Here is a 14,617-nt window from a genome sequence, read left to right as displayed (position 1 = left end):
ATGCCGTCTGTCAGGGACACAACCGGAGGAGCTCCCGGCCAGTTTATTTGGTGGCAGTCTTGGTTTTGTGTTAAAACATCGTAAGATGAACGTAACAAACCCAGGTCTCCCAATGTCTCACGAGGAAATCCCCAAAATCTCACTCGCTGCAAATGTTAGCTGGCTAAGTAGCTAGCTCGCTAGCTAACTAGCTTCAGCCGCCCAGGTAGCTTTGTGGGGCTAGCTCTCCTCTACGAGGCAACAGACGCGGCTTTTGTTCTCCACATGGGCCGACGGACACGACTCGTATAAAGCCGTGTAGTTCAGAGCAGCCGGTCCTCGTTAAAGCAGCATTTCTTCCAGCGGTCTCGGATGTCGGACAAGACACGCTGTCATTGCCAGTAAACGAGTCGATGCCAGCTTGAGCCGATGCCAAGTCTCTCCGAACTGAGTGCTTTTTATTCAGCCGCCGTCGGGAACATTTAAGTGCTGCTGAAACAGTGATACGTTTAATATCTCCAACTTTTAATTAAAGCCTTCATACACACATTCCTGCTCGTTTACTGTCGCGTTTTATGGAGCGAACCGTGGAGGGCCTGCTGCGGTCTCTGCTGAAGACCTGTTTCAACATATCCGTTTGGGTTGTAGCAGTTTTCCTTTTTGTCTCTGGGACAAACACAGCCTCCTCTTTCCCTGTCCACTTCCTGTTTATACCAATTTTTCCCCCCCCCAGAGGAATGAGGAGAAACTGTGTCAAATTACCACCACTTTGACCTAAACCTGACTAAGAAGTGGGATTGCCCAAAATGCGCAGTTTTTTTTCTCTTAAAACATGCAAACGTACACATTATTTCACAAAATTGATAAACACTGCTACACTTCAGGACCAACGTTTTGATTTATTAATGATGACAAGCCTCTAAATCCTACATTTTCTAAACTAGTACCCTTTTAAAACAACCTGTGGCACATTTTAATTAAGATAGACTGATGGAACCTTAAAAAGATGCTGTCAGCCAATAAAAACACCCGATTCACAGTTAAATGTGTTAAAGTTTTAGCCCTCTATTGCGCCTATTTTTACATATTGAGATTCCTTGGCTGTACCCGCTTCGTGGTGGTCATATGCCTCAGATTACCACTGGCGGTCTGAGCGCTCTGACAGTACGATTAGATGTAATCCTGCCTCATCAAATAAGTCATTGTGATTTGTAATTGTATCATCACACTGGTTTTTTTTTTTTTTTTCTTTGTCAAGTGCAATCCCATATGGATGGTGTAAGTCTTAAGTAGTCTGAGCTTTAGTGTGCAACGGTCTTGCAAAACCTCGTTTTAGCGGCACTTCTATTAGTTTTTTTGTTATGCTAAGTAGTGACTGTGGTTTGGGTCTTTTGGGTTTGTTTTCTAATTACCTAACTGAAAAGCACTCAACAGTAAGGGATTCCCCCAGAAGAAGATTGGCGAGGGTTTCCTCTGGTAATAGATTGGGTTTCAAGGATGGTTGTAGATATTTGTTGATTTGATGAATAAAATGCTCGCTTGTTACCTGCACCAGTCTGCTTCCCTTCACTCTGCACTGTAAAAGCTTCTTCTCAGATTTCATTTTCTTGCGTGGCGTCTTCAAAAGTCTTGAGAGAATAGCTGCTTTGTGTAGGATAGGCATATGTAATATTTATTGAATTAAAAAATGGCCAAATGCCTGTGTTGTTGCATTTTATATTGTAGTTACTTGTTTTTACAAATGTGAGATGTCAACAACAACAAAATAAATCCAGAATATTATTTTGATGTCACCTACCGATGCTAGAGAAAGTGCTGGAGTCACTGGTTTTCTCGCCGTCTGTATGGAGCATAAAGTAGTATCGTGCTGTGCACTGCCAGTCGGCTGGCTGAAATAAAGCTGCTACGCTTTTTAAGTTGCTTACAAGAAAGGAAAAATTCAGCTGTTGGAAGATAATTTCCAGTTGTGCATGGCAGTCGAGGTGTGAAAACTATGACACCGTCCTCTGGGATGGATTTGGACCAAACGTGCCAACTAAGTCTACGTTCACACAACAGGTGAATGCGACCCAAAATAGATATTTTTGCCCATGTGCTTTTTCACTGCTGTCTCAGTGGCCCAGTTCCGATCTTTTCACCCCCAAAAAAGATCCGACTTGATCCGTATGTGGTTCTAAATCGGATTCGCATCCGATTGTTTTCGAAGCGTCTGCATTCTGAACGATTAATCTGACTTTTACGTCATTGACGAGAGACATGCATCATAATTCTGCACCAGAAAAAGCTAGACTGGACGTAAGCAATGGCAGGGAAAAAATAATGATAATTTTAATGAACGAGGTGTGTTCCACTGAAGCCCGTCACAGTCCCACCACCACTCTTATCTCCACTAAGATGGAGATATCTTATCATAGATAAGATATCTCTTATCTCCACTTATCACCACTACACATCCAAGCAGACTTTTTGACCGAAGTTCCAGGTAATACTCCACAAAATGTCATTTCTATTTGTTTTTGCCTTTTTTTTTTTTTTTATCAGCTTCTTCATCTTGTTAGGATTTTTTGACAATTCTGTTGAGTCCCATTGCTGGATAAACATTAAAACCGGTCCGTATACGGTGGCATCCATTGTTACTTCTGTAAACAGTGCGTTGCTATGTGACGTCTTCTGCGCATGCGGGTTGCTGTGGGGACAAAAAATAAATCAAATTTCAGCAAAAAAAAAAAAAAAGGCTAATGAGCATCAAGACCCTCTCTGTGAACATAACTTAATTATCCAGCTAATATCAGCTAGATGCAGTTATTTCTCTTGAAATGGCAAAAAAGCAAAAATAAAATGTATTTATTGCACCAAGCTGTTAAAGCTACTTCCAGTTTAATCAAATTAATTAGGCATCACTTTATATTAATTACTATGTATATTGTTGTTTTTTTACTATTATTTTGTCGTGTTCTCACTCAAGGTTGTTATACCCTGACCCTGTTATGTCTACCGCAGGCTCTATTTTGAATCTCTTTATTCTTTTGACCAATCCTTCAAGGTATTTGTTTGATTTTCAAGAAGTGATGTGTAAAGGTCACCATGAGATCAGCCTTATTAACATTTGCAGGTGGTTCGACAGAGAAATGTGGATGCAACTCTGCAGAGCTTTGCCCAGGGGGCACAAGTGTGAAAGCTAGAGGACTGTCACACTTTGGTCTCATGACTGCTCGGAGTTGTGTGCACGGCCTTCCTGGAATCTTATCTGAAGGCTATAATGAACTCGTTCCCCCCCATTTAACATTCCTTCATATCACTAGATCTTGGAACAACTAAGAGGTGGCGAGGATTATTGCGTGATTCATTTTCTTTTAATGAAACAAATACTCAGAAGTCTATTTATATATATGTTAATATAGCATATTTATGCGTCCCATTTAGGCAAAATCAGAAAGCCTTTAGGTGTTGGGTCTTTATCTGCTCTTGAGGTGAATGCACTCCATATTCCAGACTTTGATACAAGTCACATTCAAACATTTACATATCAGCAGAGATGTCGTTTATACCCGGCACTATCTCAAAATTTATTGTGATTGTAGATTTGATACTGTTGCAGCTAAATGCTAATCAGAACACCAGAGGCCAGTACAATGAATTAGGACTGAAACCATTCATCTTGATCGATCCAATTAATCCTGATTAATATGATTAATCATGTTTAATACGGTTAATCAAATTAATTGTAATTAATCGATTATCGAAATAATCGTCAACTAATTTTATAATTGATCGTTAACTGTAGTATTCAGACACAAATAAAGACTATTTTTAAAAAACAAAACAACATGGTTAGAGCAGCAATTAAGCCAAAACTGTCCAAAAAATATGAACAGTTTTGCATTTAAGATAAAAACATCTTTGTCTGTAAATATGTTTTAGCCAAAACTCCTCAAGGGGCTTCGCCTGGTTCAGATTTACTAAATGAATCCCATCTTATTACATTTTAGGCAATAAAATGTATATTTTTGTATTTAATAAAGGAATTGATTTATTTTACTTGCATTTTTAATATCTGCCTGCTATTGTATTAAAAAGGCACAGACGGTTAAATGGAAAATCTGTAGAATGTTTTTTTTTTTTAATCTGATTAATCGATTACTAAAATAATCGCTAGTTTAAATTAGTTTTAACATACATTGTTTTCTGGCTTAACGAGCTCTAGCATTGAAGTTCACATTTTTCAAAGTATTACCAAGGTGATTATCAGATCCCATTGGTTAATGTCCAGTTCCTGCACCATATGTCATTGTTGCTATCAACCCAAGAGACAAAGTGAATTGGATTAGTGATGCCGGCAATCCGAACTGAACCCGGCTCAACCAGCAATTAATCCTGCCTTACAGTAGAGGCCTCAGATGGCTTGTTGAAAGAGAGGAGGCCGTTTAGAAAAGATGACTGCATGAATAATTGATCTCTCGCTTGCAAACTTCAGACATTGAGTAATTTGATCATAAATACCATTATTCATAAATCTACAATATTGTTCGTTGAAGAAACGCTTCCCTGGCTCTAATGTCTCATACCAGGTTACAGCTTTTCATTTTATGCACTTCAGATCTGCCTTTAGCTCCTGCTGCAGTGTTATAGAAGCTGCACAGTGCACAAGAATTATTCCTCCTTCCAAATTAATTAGGAAAAAAAAGACACTTAATTGTTCAATATCTATCTGTCAGTGGATCATGGGGGTGTATCACCAGCCTTTATTGATGCAAACCCAGGTTTTGATATATTCCATGATATGACATTAAATCCTTTATATATATATAATATACTTTATCAAGGTTTCCCCCAGAAAACTTGCTAAGCCCGGTGGTTGGTTCTAGGGCAGTCATTCATCCAGCGACCTGTCATGTTTTTGAGTTAAAAAATGTTTAAAGTTGACAGGGATTTTGAAAATATTACTTGATCATCAGGTGTTATCAAAGGATTGGAAGATTAATACCTGAACACAAACTATAAAGTGTTAAAAAATGCAAACATTTAAAAAAAGACTTGATAAATAAGTACCGTATTTTCCGCACTATAAGGTGCACCTAAAAACCTTCAATTTTCTCAAAAGCCAAGAGTGCGCCTTATAATCCGGTGCGCCTTATATATGGACCAATATTGAGCTACAACAGGTCTCGCAACTACGGTAAGCAGCCGCCGACTTCATTTTCCCCCGTAGAAGAAGAAGCGCGCGGTGCATGCTGGGTTTTGTGTAAAGACCCCAAAATGGCTCCTATTAAGAGACACGCTTATGACGCAAAGTTTAAGCTCAAGGCGATCAGCCACACAGTAAAACACGGGAATAGAGCAGCAGAGAGAGAATTTAACATGAACGAATCAATGGTGCGGAAGTGGATATATATTGTGATTGCACTAACGTTTGATTTACCGTAACAGTGTCAGACTGTTTTTTACGTGTTTATTGAATCGAGGAAAAGTTCCCCTCCACTATATGTTATACCTTGCTGTTGTTAAAAGATAAACTGTGTCACAAAAATACCACGTCACTGACTTTACCTCGGGGAAAATAATAAAACAGCTGTTTATTCATTTTGGGAATGAACTGAGTTTTCAGAACGCTGGTTTGTAATCTATTAATAAAGTTTGACTGACCTATCTGACTATTTTGTCGACATTCCCTTTAGCGCAGCTCCATCTAATGGATGCATAACATAACCCCAGCCTCTACTGTAGCGTCTGTTCTATGCGCCTTATAATGCAGTGCGCCTTATATATGAAAAAAGTTTTAAAATAGGCCATTCATTGAAGGTGCGCCTAATAATGTGGTGCGCCTTATATTGCAGAAAATACGGTAATGCTTAGCCTGGTTGGGGCACAAGTAAAGCCTGGTGGCCTGTCAGGCTTATAATACACTGGGGAAAACTCTGCTTTATAGACAGAAATCTTTAAAATCTGAATTTAAAAAAATATTATTCAGATTATTTGAACTACAGTTGTCTAAATTTAAAAGGAACTAATATAAAAGGAATTAAGTGCTGTACATTGGAAAGGAGTCATGAAAAGAGCCTTGTCTCAGTGTACCGTGAACGATGCTCCAGTACTGAGTCCATGCTTCCAGCCATGCATAAGGAGCGCGCTCATATATCTTTATGTAAAATATCTAAAAGATCTACAAAAATCACTTCACTTAGGTTTTATATCAGCGTTAGCTCTGAAAACTCTACTTCTACCCGCATGAAACCGCTGACCCCAACACTTCCATTCGTTCTGATACTTATTTTAATTGGCAGGCCAGATGTCGTCTTGCTATGTATTTTGGCAGCCAGCTCATAGGATAATGGCTACCTCAGTCTTGATGGTATACTTTTTATGGGTAAAAACGAGGAGGAGGTACAAAGAGGATCTCAGCTGTGAAGGTTTTAGATTGTTGTTTTGAGGTGACGGCTGATGACAGGCAGGAGATAAAGAAGAAGAGGGAAAAGAAATACATATTCAATATTCTGCTCCTGTTATATACACGTGACCACTAAAATGTATTTTGTGTCTGACGGGAAGAAATGCACTGGGTTGCAGAGAGGAAGCAGGAGGGAGGGAGGAAGTAAGAGACGGTCAGTGTTGTGTGTTTTTGGCACGGCCTCTAAAGCTTAATTCTTTTGTTGCCCGACATTCTCAGGTACCATAGTTACAGGTTAGCAGCACACAGTTCTGCTTTATTCCTCATTTTAACTCTTTGCTAGTCTGTGTTGAGAGGTGGGGGGGGGGGAATCAGGATTGTTTTACTAAAAACATTTCTCTCAGATCATTGAATGTGTTTTATATTGGCTTCTAGTTGAGCAGGATGTTACATTCGTCACATTTAATTAATTCCCACATTGACTTGTTCATTACCTCCAGGTGTTTTACCGAGGGCCAAATAAAGTTCATTTCTAGATTTAAAGCCTTTTTGGAGGCATTGGATGTTCAATTTTAAGGTTTTCATCACTACTTATTGATCCGCCTATACTCAGCATTCAGAATGTTAGGTCTGTATCTTTGTTGTAGTTATTTTGTAGTCTGTGCTAGATAGCTTGAGGTGTTAAATCAACTAAATGATTAGAGCCTTATACTATATTAGTGATTAGCATGATTCACTTTAATTTATGTATTTGATATAAAATGTTCTATCCTTAATAGTATGTAAAAGAAAATCTGCAACCTGAATGAACCACAGATGAAAACTTGTTTCCTTTTATGTTTTTGTGATACTGAAATTTGAACTCTTCATTCAGAAACAACTTCTGCACCAAAGAGAGTTTGTATAAACTTGGAGTGCTCACCAAGTGGAAATATGTCGCCTTTTTGATAGAGGTTCAGCGATTGTTGTTTTTTGGCCCAACACTGTTCTTTAAAAAGTCTGATTTGCCAAATCCAATTTTGGCCAATACTGATTTCTTATTCTTTTGGGTTTTTATAGCGACAAAGTTGGTAAACTAGCAATGGTGGGGTGACTACTGTTAATGGTGTACATGCAGATAAGCTTGTCGCAATAATCACTTAATGATATGATAAATTAAAATGAACTTGATTATTTCCTTTCTGATATTGAAGAGCAACTTTATTTACTCTTAATGGAGCATTTTATTTAGGATTTTGGTTGTGTGGTTTTTATTTCTCGTGTTTTTTTTGTATTATTTTTTGTAATTTGGATATTTAAAGTGTCAACCAGTTCCAATGTTAAGTGTTTTTATAAAATTAAAGTTTATTGTTCTTTGAGAGAGCAAACTTGCATTGTTATGACATTATCAATACTTGAAAATGGTCTCAAAACAATAATAAATTGTTTATCGCAATAACTGTTATGACAATTTATCACCCACAAAATTTATCATGACAGGTCCACATGCAGATGTGACCCGGTAGGCGTGTCTGTCAGTTTTTCTCAAAGCAGAACAAAAGAGGACAATGGTTGATGTTTTTTTTTTTTTTTCAGACTCTTGCGGAGGCAGACGAGATTGGTTTCTCAATCAAGTGTTGACTAATCACAGACCTCCCAAAAGTTAAGGAAATTGAAGCCGATTTATAGGTCCACACCTTGTTTTTGAGTTTTCGATCATCCAGTCACCGGTCAGCTCCCAACAAGTTGACAATTCCCCTCTTTGTCCATTTCCTGTCTAATACGACACTCTTTAACAAAACAAACTCCCAGATCTTTATTCTTTGTCTTCATTGTGTCTTAATTAAAAGCAATGCAGGTGTTCTCTGGGTAATTAGAACACAAGGACTCTTGGCCAGGCCCTGGTTTATTGGGAGAGGTTTTGTGTCTGCTGAATGAATCACCCGTAGGCGGTGTCATCAGTAGACAACAAGGTAAATATCACTGAGGCCTCTGCCCATCCACTAATCTTCTCCCACACCTCGACCCCTCCTCTCTCACTTCTTTCTCCCCAGCTTTAGCATAATATCTAGTTTGTCTCAGACACATTCATCTGCCCCCTGAGTGGCGTCTTACAGATTAACAGTGGATGGAGTTTGGAGGCAGCAGCCTCGCGCTGATCACTCACTTTTAACCAAGGCCGGATCTGTACGCTAACCGTGGTCCTGCAGACTTTGAGACCAGAATGGAAAAATGCGCTCAGTGTTCTGAGAGGAAGAGTTTGAGGCGTTGCTGATGATCGAGCAATCGGGGGGGAGGTTGCGGTGACGGCGGTTTGTCCAGGAGATGCCTGAAGGAGCCTTGGTATGTTCCTGTACAAAGCTCTTAAACACAGAGATGAAGAGGAGGACATCCAGGTACACACTCTGCCGTCCATTGGTCAACCGGTGAAATCACCTGTGTATCTGAAGTTTCTGCCAGATTCTTGCAATCGTGCCTTCAACTTGACACGTCACGTTCTAGGCACATGTCTTTGTCTTGTCTTTTTATTGCACGGCGTGCCGACGGTCGTAACTTAATGTTCAGACTGTTATAAAAAATTTTTTTAATAGGTTTTAGGAATTGTTAAAAGTGCTTCGCTGTAAAGCAGGTGACAGCGTTTGGGGACTTTCCCTCTTGTGCTGGGAAGGATTAATGGGGCTAATCGCTGCTGGGTTTCTCTGAGCTGCACCATAGTGGAACATGAAAGCATGCTGGCATTCAATCAAAACGTCTTTTAGCTTCAAGCCATACGAAAACTTGTAGCACAGAATGTTGTGCTTTGGTTTATTGCCATGAAATAGCTAGGGTTCTGGATTCAAGTCTTGGATTTTGTGGTATGTTGGGCTTTGAAGAATCAATCAGCCCTTTAAAAACTTCAAACTCTGGTCTAAATCCTGGATTAGAGGCACACAGTTACCCCCTGGCCTTTTATTACATTCAGGGAACACTGTTGAAACTCTGCAATCCCTTTTTTACTTCAAACCTTTACAGAGTGTCCACACATCCTTAAAATGTCTTAAATTCACGTATCTAGAATTAAGGTCTTAAAATGTCCAAAATTCAATAAAAAATTTTTTGGCCTTAAGTAAGCTAACTACAGGTCTTAAATTTAGTCTTGGCAGCACTATTTAATCACTTGTATTCTAAGTATTATTATTTTTTTTTATCTCATGGGACTTTTCTGTCAGGCAAAAGTTTGAGTCACACACAAACACCTTCACTGCACTCTGACTTTTGAGGCTACCGCTAACTTGCTGCTAGCATACCCTAGCTAACTAACTTTTTGCATCCATCATAAATGAGCGCAAGTTCATCACCAGTTGGCTGGATGTAGTTTGTACTTTTCTGTCTTGATACAAGTCTTAAATTCCTTTCATAATGGTCTTTAAAAGATCTTAAAAGTTTTACATTTGAACTTAAGACTCAAGTTATAGGGTCTTAAACACAAATTTTAATTAAATATGAAGATATTCAAAGCAGAGCTGCTCTAAACGTCTTGTTGGTTACAAATCTTCAGGGCTCTTGAACTGAACTTTGTCTAGAACGGATTAAATACGAACTTAATTAAACATGTGGCCTGTTTTACTGCCGTTTGTCTCACCAACGATTTCTCTTTTTGCTTCCCACAGTCCCAGAAACCCTGGATAGAAAGCACTTTCACCAAGAGGGAATGTGTGTACATACTTCCAGTGTCAAAGGACCCCCACAGGTAAATGGGCCTACCACAGACTGCTGTGTCTTTTGTTTGGTCTCCATGGAAACTGTGTAATTGCAAGGCGTGAGTCAAAAGTATGCCCGAACGCTAACCACTGCTCTCCAAAGGGTAAATGAGTCTGTTTCAATGTTTATGTCTGTCAGTGTCAGTAATTATATGTTTGAAATCTAGCAGTGGTCACGAACCGGTTTCCTTTTTTTTTTTTTTTTCTTTAGCAAGGTATTTTGTGCTTTGTGACATTTATCTTTGTACGCTGGCCTTTTCTTGACTTCTTCTGTTGACTTGTTATAGATGGCGTTCATGCGCTCCTTTAGAAACTCCTACATATTAATACTAACAGGTAAACTGGCACAGCTGTAAAAATTCAGAAATTTGCTCAAACAAAAGTTTCTGTCAACACGAGACTCACTTAATGAGTAGAAGATTCCCACTGCTCCACAGATTTACTGTTTAACAGCTTCCTTTGACTGTAAGCCATTGCTGTTACCTTTCCAAGAAGCTCGATGCCTCTCTTTCCCCTTCTTAACACATTCTCGCAGTGGATCACTCTTTTCTTTGTTTTCTTTCATATTAATTATTTTCCACTGACTTTTCTCCACAAACCGCAGTACGTGCTGCTGCTCTTAGATAAAATTTGACATGTTTGGGAACATAACCTTGCTTGACATTAAGCCCAATCCGTTCACATGACCAGAACCCTTGTGAGAGGAAGTTTTTTATTTTTTTTTTGAGGTTTTATAACTCTTGATTTAACAAAAAACAATGGGATGCACCAATCTAAGATTTTGTGGTCAATTTCCAAACTCTAATTTTTGTAAACCTGGGAAATGGAGATTTTTTAAAATGTACTCGTTTTTTCAATTTATATCCATTTTTTGGGTTAGTTTAAAATATGTTCAATAAACGTTTTCATCAAAATAAAACAAGCAAAACAAAAAGGGAAGGTAGGGAGGGCGGCTCAAAGTTGCAGAGTGGTCTCTGCTTATTCAGAAATCTTGAAATTGAGTAAAAATTTTCCAAGCTATTATTCAAAATGTATCTGTAAATAAAACCTAACTAAAAAGAATGTCAGCTTATCAGCTTTATTCTAAGACAGGTTATCGCTAATCCAAGAGGCTCAACTATTATTTTCAGAAATACAAGTAACAAATGTTTTAACTGCAGAGCTGTGTAACATGGGCTGCTCTCTGCTACCTCTAGATTAACATAAATGATTGAACAGCTATTTTATTCTCATGTGTAGTTACTATAAATCAATAATTGAACAGCCTGGTACAACAGCAAATCAGAGCTTTTTACTTTTAAACAAATTTAATTTGCAATCTTAGCTGTGTCTGTCGTGTTGCTGTTACGAAATGTTTGTTTCTTTTTAACTTGCTATATTGTCGGGATTGTGATTTTTTTTTTTTTTTTTTTTTCCCCTCAACTCCTGGTTCTTCAAGAGAATAAGTAATCAATACATTCGAAATGATGATTAAATGCAGTTACTGAGTATAGTTTAGTAATTAAAAAAGCAACCTTTGTGCGACTGGTACTCTGATGGAGTCTGATGGAGTCTAATTTTAATGAATGTCATAGAGTTTTTGAGGCCATGATTGTTGTGATTTGCAGTCACAGCAATTACCTTAAAAAAAAAAAAGACTGTAAAGAATTTGTAGATAGTCTTATTAAAATATTACCACAAAATGTTGTGCAAATTATTCAAGTCAGTATTTCCCACCCCTAGACAAATTTCTATTACAAAAAAAAAACACCATCTTGTGATGAGGTGCATTTGCTGGTGTGAAACAAAGGAGAAGAAGAGATAACCTCCTGTAGCGTTGGTTGACCCTTCCCCGTGCTCTGAGATTTAAAGACGGCCAACGTTTCCTAGTCCAGCCTGTTCCAGAAGAGTTTGACTTTTCAGAAAGACAAACCAGATAACCACATGTCTATTTGAAGACATCTCCTCCCTTGTTTGTCTGTTTGAACATGCCTCCATTTCCTCTCTAAAAGATTCTTATATCTTTTGTGTCGTGATGCGCCAACCCAACTGCGTCCGATGCAGATGGCTGAGGTTTAGTACGATACAGAAAAAAAGTCCTGAATTGACTTAAAACCTTTATTTTTTTTTATTAAACACAGACTGTCCATCTGTACTGAAATACAAAGTCAGTTGACAACTCTGCACCAGTGCAGTACACTTAAATATACCAACAGCTTTACGTGCTTGATCAAACGTGTAAAAACAACAAAACTTTAGTTTGTCAGTTCAGTTAGGAGTATAACATAACTAAAATGGCTCACCAGCTCCTGTTCATTCAGAATGAACTTCCACTCTGAAGAGTGTGTCAGATCATGTGCAAAACTGGTGGCTTTCCATCTCAAATCAAAACCCAGTAAAACTGGGCTCTGTGCGCATCTAACAGATGGCCTACCTCACTATATCCCCCCCACACAAAAAAGCAACTGCAAACGTTTGACTCTGTTGCTACCCAATAAACTTTCCATAGCTCCGGTGTATTGCGTTAAAATTTCTGATAATCGTGTTTGTGTAATTTTGCTCCCTAGATGCCTGCCAGGATGCCAGATTTGCCAGCAGTTGGTCCGGTAAGTGTTTTTTTTTCTTTTGAACATTATGTAACATAGTCCTTTTACTCAACAGGATGATAAACCTGTCTGGGAGATTCCTTTTCTCTCAGCCTTTTGCTTACGCCATAAAAACACAAATCATTGAACTGTTAATCCCATAAAGCAACAAAACCTCCTTTAGGATCCTGTTAATTTGCAGCTTTTGCTCTTGCAGAGAGATAAAAAGTAGTCTAGTCTGAAGTTTTGTCCTCTGTTGTTACATTTTACAATCAGTCAGGTTGTCGCACATTTCAAAATCTTCATTGAACCCAAAGGAGATTAAAGTTTCTTTTTTTATTGTTTTTATTTGTATTGCCTCCATATTGTCACTTAATCCACATTGGCATGGCGAGCTCATAAAAAGTGAAATTCCAGGAAGTAAAAAGTTTGCAGGGTACTGTATGTACATGTCTGACTGGAACATGGTGCTTTTGTTGCCTGCCATGAAGTGGCACTTTTTCCTCTTTCCCTCATTTTTAGTATAAAATCTTAAGAGAAGCTCATAAGCTGCTGAAAGGACTTCAGATAGTCTATTATAATGCCTTTGTAGTTTTAGAGCAGATGGGTCTATTTAATTTAAGAAGCATCAATTGTTTAGTTTTCCGCTTTTATTTCTGAATTGATATAGTTTTTTCTTTGTGTTGCCATTTTTCCATTTGAAAATGCTTGTGTTGTGAGCCTACAGTCCCTCCATTTGCCCCCCCAGGTGCTGCTGTGGACGGCTGGTTCGGCAGCATGCCGGCTTCACAGCCAGCTTGGCCACAAAGTACTCGGATGTGAAGTTGGGTGAAAATTCCAGCCTGCCCGATCCAGAGGAGTGGTCTGTGGAAAAACACACAGAAGCGAGTCCAACTGATGCCTATGGTGTCATCAACTTCCAGGGAGGGTCTCACTCATACAGAGCCAAGGTAAGTGGGCCCGGCTTCCTCTGCTGGAACACGTCGCTTCCTTTTCTGTGAAGTTATCGTTATGTTGCAAGTGCGGCTTTTTGTTTTTTTGTTGTTTTTTTTTATTTCTGATTGATTTAAGCTCTTGATTAAAATGTTTTCTTGCATAATCAGTTTCAAAGCGAATAAAAAGATGCACTCAGAGCAGCGCAGGTCTCATCTTGTTGTCACGTTCCTCTTTCTTTTGTCTCTACAAACTTGGACAGTATGTGCGTTTGTCCCACGACACTCGACCGGAGAGCATCCTTCGGCTAATGCTGAAGGAGTGGCACATGGAGCTTCCCAAGATCCTCATCTCTGTCCATGGAGGAGTTCAAAACTTTGAGCTTCACCCTCGCATCAAGCAGGTGGTGGGCAAGGGCCTCATCAAAGCTGCAGTCACCACCGGCGCCTGGATCCTCACCGGAGGCGTCAACACAGGCATGTAGAGTGAAACGGAGCGGGGGTATTATCTTCTGCAAAGCTGCTGAAAACTCTGCCTGCAGGACTTGTATTATTTTTAAATCTGCATAATTTCAGCAGTCGTCCATTGTTTTTGTTTTGTTTGTTTGTTTTGGGGTTTTTTTTGCAATGCAAATCACGCTGTCAATCTTTCAAGACAATTTCCACAAAATATCGACTCGTTGGTTGATTTCAACTGACGATTGTTTTAGTTAATGATTATTCCCACAATTAATCGATCAATCAGATACAAAATTGGACACAGTCTGCAGATTTTTAATTTAACCACTTTTATGTAATACTAGAAGTACATTGAAAGATGCAAATAAAAAATAATTGTCCTTTTGTGAAGAAAATCAACTTTTTATTGCCTGAAATGCAACAACGAAGTTTGATCATTTGTAGATTTAGTAACTTTAGTATTAACAGATTTAATAATTGGATAGCAAAAAAAAAAAATTTCTAAAGCGTTGCAGAGTTTTAGGTATTGCTAAAACTCTGCAAAGTTATAAGTTTTTGACGGAACAGATTCACAAAGTT

At 38.6% G+C, this 14,617-nt stretch overlaps 1 protein-coding gene across 3 annotated transcripts in view; it reads left to right on the top strand.

The window, feature by feature from the left end:
* trpm7 (transient receptor potential cation channel, subfamily M, member 7) overlaps positions 1-14,617 on the top strand; it is a 45,084-nt gene that overhangs the window by 373 nt on the left and 30,094 nt on the right. For all 3 annotated transcript variants that reach the window (XM_032561573.1, XM_032561574.1, XM_032561575.1), the window contains exons 2-5: positions 9,994-10,073; positions 12,630-12,668; positions 13,396-13,597; positions 13,843-14,056. In XM_032561573.1, coding sequence (XP_032417464.1) covers positions 9,994-10,073; positions 12,630-12,668; positions 13,396-13,597; positions 13,843-14,056 — 535 coding nt within the window. The remainder of the gene's footprint in view (positions 1-9,993; positions 10,074-12,629; positions 12,669-13,395; positions 13,598-13,842; positions 14,057-14,617) is intronic.

This window comes from Xiphophorus hellerii, chromosome 4, assembly GCF_003331165.1.
Source record: "Xiphophorus hellerii strain 12219 chromosome 4, Xiphophorus_hellerii-4.1, whole genome shotgun sequence".
Taxonomy (NCBI): Eukaryota; Metazoa; Chordata; class Actinopteri; order Cyprinodontiformes; family Poeciliidae; genus Xiphophorus; species Xiphophorus hellerii.
This window is presented reverse-complemented; position numbering and strand designations above follow the sequence as displayed.